An 18,245-nucleotide genomic window follows, 5' to 3' on the forward strand; every position below is an offset into this window, starting at 1 on the left:
GTTCCACACCGGGCACGTGGCCCTCCCACCCACCGCCTGCTTCTCTTGGGAGCTCAGAGAAGTCCCTAGGGTCAGGGTGAGGGCGAGAATGCAAACGTGATGCGTGACCGAATGCACAGTAAACTCCAGAGCCAGCATCTAACTCCAACGCCATCCAACACTACCAGGAGCACTTCGAGGATCCCAATGTCTTACAAAGCACACGGTATGATTTTGACTGTGGAGGAAGGGAACCGAATCGAGGGGTGCTTGGCTGTACAACCCGTGTTGTGTGGATCACGTCATATGAACAAACTCGTATGTTAATCATTAGCATATTAATAGTACTATAATTTTTGATACACATCCAAGGGACTACAACTTATGTCAAATTTACTCATTGTTTGAGCCTGTCCTATTAGCCATCCAAAATATACTTACCAAAATCAAATCTGTAGAGTCACCTTCCAAACCATGTTTGCCTGCTAATGGGTTGTAATGCTCCAAAAGAGGCATTACTCTCTTGGGTAATTTGTAAAATGAGGGGGTTGGATAAACACTTTCTGAGATCCCTCTGGATTCTGGTTCTGTGATCCAAATGTGAAGAAAGTGATGAAAAGCAAACAGTGAATAGGGCTTCCCTGGTGGCGCAGTGGTTAAGAATCCGCCTGCCAATGCAGGGTACACGGGTTCGAGCCCTGGTCCGGGAAGATCCCACATGCCGCGGAGCAACTAAGCCCGTGCACCACAACTACTGAGCCTGTGCTCTAGAGCCCACGAGCCACAACTACTGAAGCCCACACTCCTAGAGCCCATGCTCCGCAACAAGAGAAGCCACCTTGATGAGAAGCCCACGCACTGCAACGAAGAATGGCCCCCACTCGCTGCAACTAGAGAAAGCCCGCGTGCAGCAACAAAGACCCAATGCAGCCAAAAATAAATAAATAAAAAATAAATTAAAAACAAAAAAACAGTGAAGGGCTCACAAGAGCTGTATCTTTCTAGAGTGATGCAGACCTCCATTGGGGCAGAGGCCTGTTTATACCTCAACAAACTACAATGTCTCATGTTTGCGGAGTTCAGATCACCACCACCACCAACATGGCCAGCCCTCCCCGGGGGCTTTTCTCTACCAGGCACTGTGCTGGGCATTTAACCTGCACTGGCTCACTGAATCCTCACAACAACCAAAATAACTGAATTTTGCAGTAACTCTAACATTAATATTATCTAGGAAATAGCTCTCCAAAGACAGACAGCTAAGTCTGATGTACCATAAATATCTCCCTCAAAAAAATGTCTGTCTGATGGAGACATCTTTGAGACAATTGAGAAATCTGAATATGGACTGGGAATTATGTGATATTAAGGTGATAGGTGAAATTCATTCTGATAGGAGAAATTCATTCTGATAAGTGAAATCCCAGCATGGTGGTTTATATAAAAATTAGAGCGGGGACTTCCCTGGTTCTATCCCAGGCCACTGGGATAAAATAAGAAAAAGCCAAAAATAAATAAATTAATCAATAATAATAAAAAAAAAATTAGAGGGAGTTCCCTGACAGTCCAGTGGTTAGGACTCGGTGCTTTCAAATGCCATGGGCCTGGGTTTGATCCCTGTTCGGGGAACTAAGATCCCGCAAGCTACGCAGCACAGCCAAAAAAAAAAAAAAAAAAAAAGTCGTTAAAGTATACTTCCTTCTGTTATTAATCTGTTTACTTTCACAAAGGGAGTTGAGGTGACTTATAACAAAAAAAAAAAAAAGAAAAAAGTGTGATAAAGTAAAAACCACTGAAAAATAATTAAAATACAATAATAACGTATAAGAAAACTAAGAAGATTTCAATTAAAACAAAAATCCTAAATTGAAGGAACTACATTTAAGCTTAAAATTGAGCTCTTACTGGGATTTACAGTCTTTTCATTTGAAGAACCCCAAATCCCCCATCATTCAGGCAAGGGAGGTAGCCCAGATGACACTCCCCACTGCTGATTAACAAACTGAGAAGAGGTGGGAAGGGAAGGAATTTGGGGTGTCTCCTGCGGTGCTTCGCGACAAGGTACCATTGCGACACGTCAGGCAGAATCCAAGGGCCTGTAAGGCCATCGGCAGCACACATCCTGGAGGGAAGCTTCTTCGAAACTCCTGTTCATTAAGGACTCGAAAAGTACTGGCTCATTCTGAGATGGTGACAACTTGTTACAAAGCAAACTCCAGAAACCTCCGACAGGAGCGCATCATAACACTTCCCTGAACACAGCCCTGGCCGTAGCCCTGGGTCTCCCAGATGCTGGCTTGTCCGCCCTGCTTACCTGACAGCTGTGATGCAGAGGCCTCAGCCTTCTGGAATCCGTCTTCAGCTTGGTGTGCACTGTCCTGAAGGGTAGACTGTTTCAGCATCTGGTAGGCTTTCGTTTCTATAGATGAGAAAAAGTCCCAGGTAACAGGATACCCACAGGCAAAAGAATGAAGTTCTTACCTTACATCATACACAAAAATCAACTCAGAAAGGATTAAAGACTTAAATATAAGACCTAAAACTATTAAGTTCCTAGCAGAAAACGCAGGAGAAAAGCTTTAGGATATCGGATTTGGCAGTGATTTCTTGGATACAACACCAAAAGCACAGTCAACAAAATAAAGACAAACAGGACTACAGCAAACTTAAAAACTTTTACGTGTCAAAGGAAACAATCGACAGAGCCCTTAGCCCTACTCTAAGTTAAAGTGGGGAAGACTGTTGGGAAGAATACTAAAGAAGGGTCCCGTGAAGGACCTGAGTGACACAAGCTTCCCCATTGCCTCAGGTCTCAAGGACTCCTGGGTGAAGCGGAGGATGCAGAGATAGAGTTTTAGCAGAGACACAGCAAAACAGCACCCATGGCCACACTCTCAACATGGCCACTAACTAAAGGATTCCCGTGTCAGCTCCAGGGGCTGGCCATCGGCTGCATTCCTGTGCTTGCTGGTTCAGTTTAAGAACTGAACCACAAGGCCCATCATTACTGGTTAAAACTACCATCATGCTGAAGGAGAAAAACATAACTTACCTTGCCCTACTGAGAATCAGTCAAGATAAAAAATAAGTATTTAAAATGAGCATCACATTTTTGAGTAGTAAATGCTATGTAATTAAAATATGCACAGATCAGGGACTCTTAACTCTGAAAATAATAAATCCTAAGGCAACATCTTTTAACATTGCTGGATTGTGAAATCAGTGTCCATTGGAACTAGCATTGATAGTTCGAAAACTTTAATAAAGAAAACACCAGATGCAGTACATGCACGAGGGGAAAGTACTGTTTTGTGTAACATCTGTGTGTGTGGGGGGAAGTGGGCCGGGATAGAAAGTGTTTCTTGCTGTAGGTTAGTCCCACTGTCCCAGGGCAGCTCCGACAGGAGTGCATCATAACACTCTCCGATTAATCCTAACATCCTTATCACCTCAGATTCATTGTCAGGTAATCTGTTGAGGGGGTAAGGTATTAATAAAATCAAAGGTGGAGTGTCTGAATTCTAAAAAGGTAAAGAATCACTGTAAAACAGATGAAAATGCTGTTTTGTTTTTATTTTAGAAAGATCAGCCAAAAAGATTTTCAGCTTTTAGGATACAAGTCCAGATTTTAATGACCATGTGCTATTTCTGCATTCAGTGAAACTTATTTGGTCAAGGAAAAGATAGCAAAAGATAGAAAGAAATTTTTTTAAAGAGAAATGAAGGAAGGAAGCGGGGAAAGAGGGGAGAGAAAGAGAGAAAGGAGAGCAGCTTCTTGATGAACAAAGGCTCCTGGTGGCTGGAAGCTGGAGCTGGGCTCTGCTGTCTACCGTCTGAAGGGAAATCATTTGACTCCAGTAAGCCAGCTCTCAGGCTTCTCAGAAACCAGGAAAACATGTGCTATTTATTTTCAGGAGAGGATTTTTGTGCAAAATATCAGGTTAGTAGTTGTGAGGTATTTCAGACTGGGGGTGGGGTATTAAGTATTCTGTCCAAATACAAGACGGAATGGATCTCATCGCTGGTCTGAGCCTGGGAGGGAGGACCGGGCAGCGAGTCCCCCCAGCCCAGGGGCCATCCTAGCGCTCAGAAATCACCTCCACATGCCTCCCACACTGGGGCCTGCCCGTCCTTCTCGAAGGACTTGGACTCTCTCACTGGGCTGCCCGTCCAGGCTGCCTCAGTCTGCTTTCAAGGGTACAACAGTTTGGAGGGAGAAAGCTCATCTCTCCCGCCCACGCAGCCAGAGCCCACCCCCTTCCCACCCCCGGCTCCTCACGGCATTTGATCCTTAAACCTCCTGTGGTCCTTCTCCAAGCAGAGTCACTGGCGGCCGTCTGGACAGTTTTCATGTGGGATGTGGCGGCCCTGACCTGAGTAATCAAGGGTTAGCACGATCCAGCTGAGGACCGCCGGGCACATCGCCTGCCCTCACCTCCAATGCATGCCTCTTAATGCTTTCAGCGCAGAGTGAGGTTTAAAAGGTGAAAGGATTACGTGCACTCCCTTGGAGGAATAAACACTAACTGAGGCAGGACCAGCAACCCCAAAGCAGCCGGAGGGGTTGGAGCAGACGCTCAGGACTGGAGTCGTTCTCCCACAGCAACTGATACCCTTACTCACTCTTACTTTAGTCAGAAGAGCTGCACAAAACAGCGGACGAAGAACTGAGAGATGACCCAGAAAGGAAAAACAAAATCAAGGTTTGGTTAAAAAAATGATCAGGAGAGGTTACAGGCTACACAGCCTGTGTAGAAACAAGGGAAGGGGGGGTTCAAGTACACAGATTCTGCAGCAGAGAGGACAGGGCAGGACTGTCAGTGCAGACACTCTCTGGGGCCCAGCAGGACCACACATGTGACTCTGGTCAGACGGGAGTGGTGGGAGGGGTGGGCCCCACAGCAGGCGGGAGAGCTCACACCCTGTCCGGAGGGGACAGCTGTTCTGTGGCCACGGCCGACTGCTGCCAGCCGGGAAAGCGGGCCTAATCTTGCCAGACTTCTGGCTTAAGAAAAAATTAAAACACTGCACAGGCCACACAGAACATACTTGCAACCTTGAAACTAGACGGCGGTGAGCAATTTTTTCTGTGTTCACTGAATGTGGCACAAGAACACTCAAGAGCAAAACTTCAGCCACGGGTTACAGCTAGATGTTAAGGAAAGCTTTCTCCGCTAAAAGAGCTGACATAGCCCGGGACAGAGGGTCAAGGAGGCTGCAACAGCTGTCTGGAAATTGCTAGGGCGCCGTCTGTATCAAATGGACCAGATTCCAGAATTTTTGGAAGCAAGAGTATACTTTTTGCTCAAACAATTCAGACATTCTCCTGGAACAGCCTAGAAGACTTGGCCAGGACGCCAACGGCATAAAGCAAAGCCACAGAGTTGAAGTCTGTGGCACTTCAGGCCCAGGCTTTTCTGGAGGGAAGAAGGACAGTGAGGAATGAAGTGGCTGAAAGCCGCACGGCGTAGCCCTGCAAATTCAGCTGTTAAATGAATGAGTGAACAGACAGAGGAGCGAAAGCAACAAAGCTGGAGGTTCCAGTTGGCCTGCTGTAAACAAGGTCGGGACGAGGGTCATATATCAATATTTCCAAGGTGAAAAGACCTGAGTCTTAACTGCACAGACACCGTAAGTCTGCAAATTCGAGGACTGGGTGGACCCTTAAGGCTTCACTTTGTAGCCTGTGACTCAGAACTCCACAGAGAAATACTTCCTCCCGTCAGTAATGTCAAACCCTCAGAAAAATACTGAGTAGTGCAAACAATTAGATAAAACAAGCACTTCTAAGAATACAATGATTTTCAACTAGATGCTCTGGCGCACACAGAAGTAGTGTACACGCAGGCGCAAGCTTCCAGCTCTGGGCTGCTCAGTCAGGCTTCCATTACACACTCAAAGCTGCGGCGAGACTGAGTTTCAAAAGTAGAAACTTTTGCGGCTGAAAATACAAAATAAGGCAAGGGGTCCAGGGGTGAAAATCTACCCTTAGCTATCAATTCCAGACTGACGACACAACGAGAGAAACATATTTTTCCTTACCCTGTTACACAAGCTGGCTGAACCCCATCACCTATCTTCCTGCCAAGTGGTGACGGATCACCGAGATTGTTTTTTTTCTTTTTGATACGCATTTTGTCTAGAAAATGGGAACAGAGAAAGAAAATGAAAATGTGCTGAATAAAGGGAGGCAGGAAAGGGATGATGCTGAGCAGAGAAAGAAAAAGCCTCAACTTATCTTTCATTCTCTTTTATATGCAAATGTACACCTGCTAAAATACTTCTAAATCTACAAATAAAAAGAAAATATCTGGTGAACAAGTGCTTTTAACAACCCATTACAAGAGCCAGATAAACACGTGGTTCCCCAGACTCTGAGGGGTGTCTCCGTCTCCAAGGCAGAGGCTCGGCCTGGCTTTCGCAGAAATCCCTGGTGAAGAAAAGAAGAGAGGGAATAACAAAAGGAGATGCAAACAATGCCATACTACAGCTAGAAAAGCAACCCTGAACCGACAAAGAACTGGGCATCTCTGAGTCAGGAAGGATAACTGATTCCTGTAGGAAGCGTGTAGAAATTCTAAACTTAAATTCGAAAAATAGTTTCTGCCCACGAGTTTCCCAGGGCTGTCGCTTTTCATGTATTTCTGCACCCATGCCAATTTTTCATTCACACTGCACTAGATGTGTTGCTGATGGAGCAAACCCAGTTGTCTTTGCAAAATAAAACAAAAATTGTGGGATGTAACTCTAAAATTAATTCTAAAGGTAATTACTATTACTTAAAACCCAGAAATCACTTGTCTAGCAATCTACTCAAATTAAAACAAGAAACTATTAGGCTAAGAGTGCTTTCACAATTCTGAAAATACAGAAAACTCATCTATGTTTAGGAATTAAAAAAAAAAATGCCACACGGGACTTCCCTGGTGGCGCAGTGGTTAAGAATCCACCTGCCGATACAGGGGACACGGGTTCGATCCCTGGTCTGGGAAGATCCCACATGCTGCGGAGCAACTAAGCCCGTGCGCCACAGCTACTGAGCCCGTGAGCCACAACTACTGAGTCCGCATTCCACAACTACTGAAGCCCACGTGCCTAGAGCCCGTGCTCCACAACAAGAGAAGCCACCGCAATGAGATGCCTGCGCACCGCAACTAGAGAAAGCCCACACGCAGCAACAAAGACCCGACGCAGCCAAAAATAAATAAATTTTTAAAAAAAAGAGCCACACGTCTAGGTGAACGTGGGGCACACAGGCTGGCTCCATAACCGGAATTACTTTTCATATCTAGACTTTCCACAGTAACCACCACTCTACCAGCAGTCCTGGGCCTGGGAGCCTCTTGTCCAGTTTTCCTCTGTCCTCGCACAGGGAGGGCAGATGCACGGAGAAGGGAAAAGCTCCCTGTTCAGATGAGCTGCCTGGAGATGCTTCAGGAAATAGGTGTTTCCATCACACTCTGAATTTCTATGGGGCAATTCAACAATTACACCTGAAAATAAGTGCCAGGCTTGTAACTGACCTTTAATGAACGTTTAAAAACTGAACTGAAACAGTTTTGCTGATACTACTTCACATGAAAATTCCTAACTATGTAACACTGCTCAGCCATGGGAGGTGAATTTTCAACTCTCAAGGTCATGGAATCTTTAACTTCTGAGTAATTTTGATCAGGAAGCTGTATCTTAATGGCATAATTAAATAGTCTTTAAAAGCAACTTTCTAGCAATTTGTACTCAATGATTTATAAAATGAGAAGATTCGGAAATAAAGACAATAATATTCTCATCATCATCATCATCATCATCATCTATAGTAGGGCCAGGAACAATCACTGTACACGATGAACCAGAAGCCAGCAGTGTAAAATATGAAGAAATCCCTCCCCACCCCTTGTACCGGGTTGACTAGTGTTTCCCCCAAATTCACGACCACCCAGAACCTCAGCATGTGACCTTATCTGTAAACAGTATCTTTGCAGATGTAATTAGCTCAGGATCTCAAGATGAACTCATCCTGGATTTACACTGGGCCCTAAATCCAATGACTGTTGTCCTGCTGGGAAGAGGACACGGAGACACAGGCGGCGGCGACGTGAGGACGGAGGCAGAGACTGGAGTCACGCTGCCACAAACCAGGAGCCACCAGAGGTTGCCACAGGCCAGGAAGGATGCTCCCGGGAGCCTTCCGAGGGCCCTGCTGCCACTTTGATTTTGGACTTCTAGCACCCACAACTATGAGAGAAATCATTTCTGTGGTTCTAAGCTCGTGGCACTTTGCCACAGCAGCCCTAGGGAAATCACACCCTCCCTGACCCCTGACTGTACTGAAATATCTAAAGCCCAACTTCTCCCCTCTCTCCACTCAAGTCTCTTGCATAAAATAAGGGTGTTTCACACCATGACCTACAAGGGCTCTTTCGGCTTTGAGATCCCCTGCTCCACGGTTCTCAAACCCGGGGAGTCACCTGGTGTGTTACACAAGACTGATGCCTGGGGCTCAGGCCTGGAGGTTCTGGGGCACCCGGTCCAGGGTGTGGCTGGGGTGTGGGTCTGTTTTAAAGCTCCACACAGGATTCTGCTGTGCAACCGCTGAGGAGAATTTCTCAGGCACTTCTGAGTTCATTTCCTTGAAAGCACCCAATCAAGAGCTCTTCAGAAAGGTGCCTTCCATTCTTCCACGACCACGTTAAACAGGCACCACCAGCCTGCAACGTCCTGAGTGAGGAGTTCTCTGCTGTCATGAGCAGCCGGACCCCTGCCACAGAGACGGGGCCAGGGCCAACCCAGCAGCACACGGTGCTTCCCTGGGCTCCCTTCCCCAGGCACAGCAGGTAAGGCATCCTGACCTGACTGTGCATTTCCTGGACAGAACTGGTGAGGCGCAGTCTCAGGAAAGCCTCAGGAGTAGAAGTGTTTTGCCACTGGACTCCACAGTCCTCAGCTGTCACTGCAGTTTTCTCTCCCAGGAGAAATCTAGTCACCGGTGACAACGCGGCCATCGTGTATTTCCAGCCTTTTCCCAATCTGATGCAAAACTCAAGCCATGATGTTTGGGGAAGCCCTGCCCACAGCCCCAAGAGCACCCTGCAAATCTAGGCTGACCTCCCACAGAGCTTCTAAATGGACGTACCTCAGTCTGACCTGGAATATTTCAGCTTGCCAAAGAATATCAGTGAGAAATGGCACCGTCAGGCAACCACTTTCAACACAGCTTGACCAAGAGAATTGGTGTCAAAAGAATGAGAGGCTGAATGGACATTCTTAGAGGCTTAATCCTCTTGAGATAAAAGCTGAGAGCCCTTTTCACATGGAGCTTAAGGAGATGAGTTTTGCCAGGATGGGCACGTGGGTGGGAAAGTACCGGTGGAGTGACTGATGGAAAGAGACGGTGTTCTCGCCTAAATCAACAAGCGCTTAAGGAAACTCCTTAGTACTTTCATTTTTATTCATTCGTTTGATGAAATGAGTGCCCATTGTGTGCCAGATACTGTGTCAGCGCTGGGTTTTTATGACATTTAGCATAAGCTGCATCATTTACTAAAATTAAAACTCACCAAATCCTCAAAGGTAAATTTAGTATAAATACCAATAAAATTACCAATGTGGCAAATTTTACTTTGGGGGTATGAGTAGTTCAGAGGGAGACTTTCTCTCATAATCTAGACAAGCATGGTTTCAATCCTGGCCTAAGTGCTCCAGGGAAACACTGACCTGACTGTCCTGTACCCGCTCGTGGTCTCAGGCTCGCCTAGGGGTACAGGCTCACTCCCCTTTACAAGGGCCACCCCAGGACAGTCCACACTCAGAAATCCTTAAGAGCTGCCCACCTCTCCAGGCTTTGCTCATCATCACTCTCAAAATCGTCCTTGCAGGGCTCATCTTTTGTTAAGATACAAACCGATGTTTAACTGGTCCAGACGCCCTGATGCAGGCACCTCTCTTATAAAACAAAAGAGGCTACGTGGTGGGACGGAAGGACTTCAGGGCTTAATTCCTGAAATTTGAGTGTGATTCAAGATCTGACACACTGGCTATATGGCCCTGAACAGGGCTCTCAATCTTTCCAAGTATGCTGGACCATCTGTAGAATGATTTGCTTACCTGCAGGGCTCCTGTGAAGGTTAGAGACGATGGAGGCTTAGGAGGGCAGGGACCTGGCCTTTGGCTGTCCCTGGTACTCCCTGGACTCAGCCCAAGTAAAGGTGTAACATATATGCGAATTATATATTATTCTTAAATAAAGAAAACCACACACTCATAGATACTCACATTAATCTTTGATTTTGACCTGGATTCTTTAGTGTGAACAACCAGACTAAAGGAAGGGGTAGCCTGTGTTAACAAGCAGATCACAGGCTGTGGTTGTGTGCGTGGGTGTGTGTGCAGGAGGGTGTGTATGTAAGTCTCCGCACAGATGACAGGAACTAGTGTGAAACTCACATTCCCCATGACGGCGACTAACAAGGCCGATGCCTTCAGAGCGACAGCAAACTCTTTAAGTGGTGGGGATACGCAATAAGAAGGGAAATGAATGAGAACGTTGGCTCATTTGATCCCTTCACTACGGAATGAGAATCACAGGCTTAGCATTAGAAGCAATGTCAGTGCTCCCAGAAGCAAGAACCCTTCCACGGAGCCCCTCTAGAGAGCAGGTTCCTGCCATGGTTCAAGCCCTGGCACAGAACCTCATGCCTGGAAGACACCCAACTAAAAAAGCTAGAGAGTTCTGCCGTTACTGGGTGTGGATTCCTTCACTGCAACACTCACTAACAGGGCCCCCAAGCTACACTCTATGACTATACTCGGTAAATCTGGCAGCCCCGCAAATATTTAAGGATAGCTTTTGTGCCCTTCTCAGGTTAAACTTTCCCAGGACCCTCATCATTCTGAAAACGGTGTAACTTCAGAGCTTCTGCCCAATCTCCTGTGCCGGACCCTGATTTCCCCATGGCCTCTCTCTACCATATCCCTTGGGAGATGGCTATAAAGCAGAATCACACAGAAGCACCCACACTGAGGATGAACACTTCCGAACCGTCCAAAGTTACTACTGTAACCTGCTGGTTGTCGATGCAGGAAGCAGCTTTAACAAGTCACTTTCAATCCTGACATCACCTGGGTTTAGTTACACTAAAGTAGCCCAGGTCAGGGGCTCAGACGGGTGAAGAAACAGAGCAGGAAGTAAAGAGCTGACAACAACGGCTGATGCCAAAGCCCAGGATCCACCGCCACATCTCCTCAACTCCCAGGAGGCAGCCTCGCAAATGTTCCTTCTCTTTGGAATATTCCAGAAGGACTGCGGCCCATACAGACAGGAGAGCCTCAACAGAACTATTACAAAGGAGGAGGTGGCCTCCATTATCTTAAATCAAACGATACACCTGCCTTACTTCACCAAAGGCCAAATCTCCAAATAATCATGGCAAAAGACACAAACATTTAGTAAAGAGATGAAGGTCAAGAACTTGGAGATCAAAGCAGCTGCAACGACAGACGCAACCAAGGAATACGCAGAGACCGTGGAATATGCAAAGCAGAGGTGCACAAGGTCTCTGGCAGGAACTTGCCGGGACGTGCCAAGGAGGAGGGGTGTGGTGGCAGGGCGCAGAACGGCAAGGCTCCCACTAAGAAAATGCTTCGGAAAGCTTTTTTCACATCCCCCAGGTTATTTTATATGCCTACTTCTTTGGCCTATAACAGGCACAAAGCATTTTTTTAACTGCGAACTACTGATGGATCAATGACAATTTCTTAAAAAAACCTCATGGCAAATAGTCCGTATTACTTCTAGGTACATTACACCTCTTCCCACGTGAAGAGAAGAAAGATTTGAAACCCTGGTACTTGACTATCTCCTCTCTTATGAAGAAATTCTGAGATATACAGAGAACAGACTGGAGATTACTGGTGGGGGGGTAGGGGGTGAGTGATACAGGTGACGGGGGTCAAAGGGTACAAACTTCCAGTTATAAAATCAGTAAGTCCTGGGGATGGAACGTACAGCACTGTGACTACAGTTAACACTGTGGTACCGCATATCTGAATGTTGCTGGGAGCGTAAACCTTAAAAGTTCTCATTACAAGAAAAACAACTGTAACTACATGTGGTGACGGAGATCAACGAGGCTGACTATGCTGATCATCCTGCAACGTCTACAAACAGTGAACCATTACCTCGTGCACCTGACACGGATGTAATGTTACATGTCAATAGTACCTCAGTTAAAAAGTCCCACGGGAAAACTACATCTGTATTAATTTGGGGACAGTCACTGACTCATACTGAACAGATGAGGAAGAATAGGCAACGAGGTCACTTCCTGGTTCCTCCCCAACAAGCCCTTAGGATTCTAACTGAAACAAATTCAGAGGTCATCAGAGATGCTGCACTCAAAGGTAGATGCAAAAGGAAAGCATTCAAATGACTTCCTGGATATCTGCAGTTTGGGATCATGTACACTTCTATTAACTCTACTAATAAAAAAATAAACAGGGAATTCTATCAGAGTTTTCTCAAAATGAAGAATAAAAATGCAATAAACGTATCACCAGGGAAAATGTTTAAAAGAAAAGAAAACCTCTGTATTTTAGAGTGAAATATTATCTGATGCAGAATATATACAATAATTGCTCTACTATAAACTCCTTTTTCAAAATCAGAGTTCATTCTAAATACATGGGTTTAAAATTAATCATCAGGCCATGAATCATATTGCCATAAAAGAAACCATTCTCTTCTGCTTATAAACAACAAAACTAACACATATGCAGATGCATGCCTCAGTACCTCGGTGCAATGGTGTATTTACTTGTATAAATATTTAAAGTCATACCTTTGAATTTATAATGAAGTAGCACACCACTTTACAAAATAAGGTACTAGTAAATTTAGATGTACGACAAATAAGAACTCTGTTCAGAATACTAATTGCTGCTGTTGATATTCTAAAACTAAAATAAGTAATGACATTTAGATTTCACCTAAACAAACCTAACACACGTGCAGAAATCTTAACAGATCTTAATGAAACTTTACTGCTAAAATTTTTTAATGATCAGATGGGCTTTGTAACTGAGGCACAAGCAAGCTTCTTGTCCAGCACTGTTTTTTTCCTGCTCCTATTACAGTATAATGACACATTCAATTATTACAGGAAAGAAAAGAGGGAAATCAGAAACATCTGTAGTTGGCCATATAATGACTGGTGTTCCCCATGGGGACTGACCTTTTCACACAGACGCAGGTGCTGAAAGGCTCATGGGGGGGTGGGACACTCACACGTGTAAACATGTAACAATTTTGAAGGACTCAGCAGACAGGGTTATTTTCTACCTTCCTTTATGTTAACCTAAGCTCACACCTCATGCTCTCAGGATTGATCCCTTGCTACAGCACATGGGAGTCGAATGCACTTGCTCTTCGAGGAGTCCACAACCACTAACCTGAAATGTTCTGGTTACATAAGAAAGTTGAATCTGAGGCCCTCAGGCAGCCAGGACCTTACCTGTGACTGGCATCCTTGCTGCCACACTTTCTTCTGCGCTCTCGTCTCCGCAGCCACTGGAAACTTCTAAAAATCGAACATATGATAATAAAAATGTATTTCAAGGTTATATGGATGGAATAGGCCTTTGTCTGTTTGGTTTTTTAACTGCCATTCCTTTTATTTGCATTGCCTCCCCATCTTCTTTTTTTGGTTAGTTTATCTCTTGTCTGAAATACACTGTTACTAAAAGAAAACCTATTCGAAAGCTAAGGTATCTCTATGCTGCTTTCATGCAAAATAATTTAGCCTTACATCTATCAGACTTGCGTGGGGCTTAACACAAGTGGGCCTCAGGTCCTGTGCACATTATCAACTTGTGACCATATCCTGAGCAACTCACAGCTGTCTTGGAAATGCCATTATAGCGGTTTACTGGTTACGTAAGCGGTTACGTCTTAACAGTAACACTAAAATAATCACAATTTCTAGATACTAAAAATTGCTTATTAAATTTTGGGGTCATAAATTCATTGATTCTTAATCATCTGTTTAGACTTTTATAAGGTTCTATTATAATTAAAAAGAATGTTTAATAATTCTGAGTAAATTCTATTAGGTGATATCAAAAACTTCAGTTCTTTATGGTATCGTTTTAATGGAATCATCTTCATCTTTGTGGGATGATCAAAAAGTATATGCTGTCAATTGTTAATTCTGTTAAGATTTCATAACTTACAAAAACATATTTTATTGGAAATTCAGCAGAACTGCAGACCTACAATTAGGTTTCCCAGTCTTGAAACACCTATTTCTGGAAGGTGGTATAAAACAAGGAACATGTCATGCATATTGAATCACAGGTATTCCTTAGAAGCTTTATTTTATGGGCACACCTTGAGAAAGAGGGTGTCACATTGATTCTGAACGCAGTTTCGCTGCAGACAGACCCTTAACAATAGCTACCTTGTTCCCTTGTAGGAACACTGCTGAGCCACAGAGCAGGCTTTCCGTCCTTCATTCCACTGTTGTCATTCAGAGTGGATGGCAAGCTGCAAGATGATTCGCTGCTGTGAACAGCCGACCTATCTTTATGCTCTCTTGTGAGGCCTTTTTTCAATAATGCTGTTGCCTACGGTGTATAAAAGAAAGCACAAAGAAATGAAAACAAGCCGTGGTCACATTCCCCTTGGTCTCAAAGACCCAGCCTTCAAATATTATTTTAGGTTAAGCTTTACTTAGGATTTAATTTGTCTCCTGACATTTAACTGAAATTAAAATGTCTTCAAGATAAAATAACACCTGATTATTTTCCAGCGTAGTTTAATTCTTTACAACAACTTACACTCACAAGAAGATATTTTTTGAGGACTGAATCTTATGTAATACAATGTTTTTCTACTTGGGAAGTACGTATATGAGACGTGACCACCTCTGTTAACCTGGGTGGTTTATCCAAGATCTACTCTTTCATTGCACGAATCCTGTTTTTCAGGCACGTGAGGACAGAGTTGGTTTGGACTGAGAAGGAGATCTGGAAAAATGTGACCTTATGGTATCCCCATTCTTCAAGAAATGACCCCTGAACTTCCCCTCAATGGGAAGATTGTGGAAAAACTTGGGGGTGGAGGAGGATACACTAAAGCAAAAAGAGAGCCGACCTTATTGGAAATCATAACCTTCAATGAGGGATAAAGACACTCTGTACTTTGCCATTAAGCCTGCGGGGGAGCTTGGGGAAACTCAGCTGCCACACGGCCTATCTGCTTTCACAGGGCACTGAACTGTCAACATCGCCAGAAGTGTCCTGGGCAGGGAGGTGGGCAGGGATTTTACCACAGCCAATGTGAGAGGTAGAGAAAAAGTGGCACTTAATAGGATAGGTTAATACTCACGCCGGTGCATTTCCAGGTCAGCACTCCTCCCCCAAGAAATAAAAATATACGGGTGACCGGAGCTGAACAACCATCGGTGCCGCTGTCCCACTGCCAGAGCACAAGCCTCTCTCTCCCCCTACTCGGAAGTGGAAGCCTGCCCTGGCGGTGGGAGAGGAACGCTAGGTGGTGGCACCGACCTCTCCCTGGTACCTGATGACAGCAGTAAACACGGGGCAGGGTCCAACCCACTGTGTGGGGAATGGACCTGAGACCCTCAGTGAAAGGGAAGGGGGAGCCGGGCAGAGGCTCCCTGGTCATCTTCTGTGCAAGAGTGAAACGGTAACAATGCAAACATCTAGTGAACAAAGGGGAAGATCATACTATTTCCTTGTCATCAACATGAAAGGACGTGAAGAATCGCCGAGGCCAAACCTTGAAGATTGAGCCTTGTGAGTTTGGCTGAGGCCACTGTCATCAGCCTTGACATCCCTGCAAGGCTCTTGCCTTCGGCCCGCCTTAGGACCAGGGGCCTCCAGGACCCATGGCTTATCCTAGGGGCTGGAGGTGGACTGAAGGGGACTTAAGGAGTTCTAGTCTCCTTGGCCAAAAGACCTGGTATCAAGTTAGCCTTGCAGCCGAGACCTGTCTGTCCAGTTCTTGTAACCAGGAGCTTTTCCTACATTTGTATAAAGTGGGCCTTGGATTTTACTCCAATGGGGATAACTCTGTGGAATGAACTGAACAGGATCCCTGTTTCTGCCGACTGGGGTTCAGGTGTACCATCCTCCCTGAAGCTCGGGCCAGGGCTGGTTCCCATCACTGGCTGCCATAGTGCCCAGTCCCAGCTGCCCACGTAAACCATGGCACTGCACTTGCTTCCAGAATCTGTCCAGGAGGACAGGAGCTGCCATCTCGCAACCATCAGGATGCTCTCTGGACCATCCTAGCGTGTCTCATTTTGAGATCTCTGCCCATCCTGATCTAGTCTGTCTGTTCCCACAGAGAGTAAGCTCCTATTCTGTACACCCAATAATTCTGGATATATGGAAAGCATTTTAGAAGATGAACAAAAAGAAGTGGCTTAATCTCTGTAGTTAAAACTATAATTTTCATGTTCTGATACTTAAAATAATCCAAACATTCTGAGAGTGCCTCAAGTATGTATTTCTTCCTCATATTATCTTATGCAATAGCTGTAACTAATAATTTCTTGGCGTGACTTCACAATAGCCACTGTCTTAACCCACAGTTTAAGAATAAAGTTGTTAAAGGACTGTTGAGGCTTTCTACACTTTCTACTGTAGAATTTGCAGACAATGGAGATTGTCCTAGATTGTCAATAACTCGGATTACTTCTCACTAGTCCCTCCGTGATGACACACAATCAACATCACTGTTTTGTACATCCCTTTCATGTAAGAACTTCTTTTGCTTTAGCTGGGTTCCACCTGGGCTTCAAAAGAACACAGATTAAAGTGCTATAATGATACTGCAAACATCCTTCTAACAAGCCCTTGTAAGTTTGGTAAGAATACCACCAATGCCACCAGCTCTATACTGAGCCCTCTTTTTTCACCATGGTGAGTAAGTGTGGGGCACACTGCAGGTTTTCATTTATTTCGTATATTTTATCCCATTTATCTTCACTACTTAATACTCATATCTCTAGGATTTCTCTTACTAATTCTAGAGATAACTTCTCAGAGATGAGTATTTTATATCTATAAGGGTTTTTGATGGATGGTCAAATTACAGCATGAGAATGGTTGGTTTGACTCTGCTGGACCATGAAGCCAACAGAGATGGCAGTAGATCTGCCCAGCAGGTCATCCGCAGAGGAATTCACAAGTTAAGTCCCTAACAAGCAGGAAATAATGACAATATGGGACAGAAACAAAAGTCAGCCTGAGACAAGGACCGGTAGGAAGGTCCTTTCAAAGGACCCATCAAAAACAACTTATGTAGAGTCAAGAAAAACATCTGTGATACATTCTCAAGATGTACTGTTTGCAGATCTTTGAAAAGGCGCATTTCTAAGGAAGGCCCCAAACGGAAGGAGTTTGCAGTGTGACCCGCAAAAGAACCAAAGCGCAAAGAGTGAGCAAGCTGCCCTGTACGTCCCACCTGTGACTGAAGGGCTCTGCAAAGTGGGGCTCTCTATCTGAAAAATGCCACCAAAGATGGACCTTCTGATGGTGCTTATGAATGGCCCGTGCTTGGGTTCCAACTTATTTGTTAGGTAGTAAAGGCTCTCTCTCATCTCATACATTTGGAGCCCAGTGGTGGTGGTAGTGGTGGTGGTGCTGGAGACTGCCTCATCGTTCTCAGCAGTCCGCAGCCTAAGTCAACACCAATGAACTAGTCCCTCACTTTTCTAACCTTCCCAGGAGCCAGGAGAAAGCGCTTAGAAATTCAATGCCAAGGCACACACTATTTACAGGATGACCGAGGGTGATACCTCCATATTTCAGATCTTATGAAAGAAAAACTGTCCTATGAGTTATGCTCAGCAGGACACCTAGGATTAACTGGCTCATTTTCTCAAAGTTCAGTCTAAATATGGATCTTGTTAGGTCTAGAACCCTAAGAGTCATCTAGGCTGACTCGATTTATATCCAGAAACTTATCAATTGTGAAATTCACATGCATAAATGCATAAATGAAGATATTAATGGAAAAGGCTTTGTATCCAAACACCATTAAGAAAAATGAAAGGTGAAAATCAAACTGCTCAAAATATTATAGCAAATAATACAAATTCATATAAAAAGAGTTCTTAAAAGTCAGTAAGGAAAAATATTACTAACCTAATAGAAAAATGAGCAAAGAATGTGAACTGGCAAATTACCAATATAAAAGAAGAAATACAGATGGCTAACAAATAGGTGGGGGAAAAGTTTGA

At 44.7% G+C, this 18,245-nt stretch overlaps 1 protein-coding gene across 2 annotated transcripts in view; it reads right to left on the reverse strand.

Moving 5' to 3' along the window:
- KIZ (kizuna centrosomal protein) overlaps positions 1-18,245 on the reverse strand; it is a 114,457-nt gene that overhangs the window by 13,615 nt on the left and 82,597 nt on the right. For both annotated transcript variants that reach the window (XM_061210077.1, XM_061210078.1), the window contains 3 exons: positions 14,433-14,598; positions 13,488-13,553; positions 2,294-2,398 (listed from right to left, as the gene is read on the reverse strand). In XM_061210077.1, coding sequence (XP_061066060.1) covers positions 2,294-2,398; positions 13,488-13,553; positions 14,433-14,598 — 337 coding nt within the window. The remainder of the gene's footprint in view (positions 1-2,293; positions 2,399-13,487; positions 13,554-14,432; positions 14,599-18,245) is intronic.

The sequence above is a fragment of the Eubalaena glacialis genome, chromosome 13, assembly GCF_028564815.1.
Source record: "Eubalaena glacialis isolate mEubGla1 chromosome 13, mEubGla1.1.hap2.+ XY, whole genome shotgun sequence".
NCBI lineage: Eukaryota > Metazoa > Chordata > Mammalia > Artiodactyla > Balaenidae > Eubalaena > Eubalaena glacialis.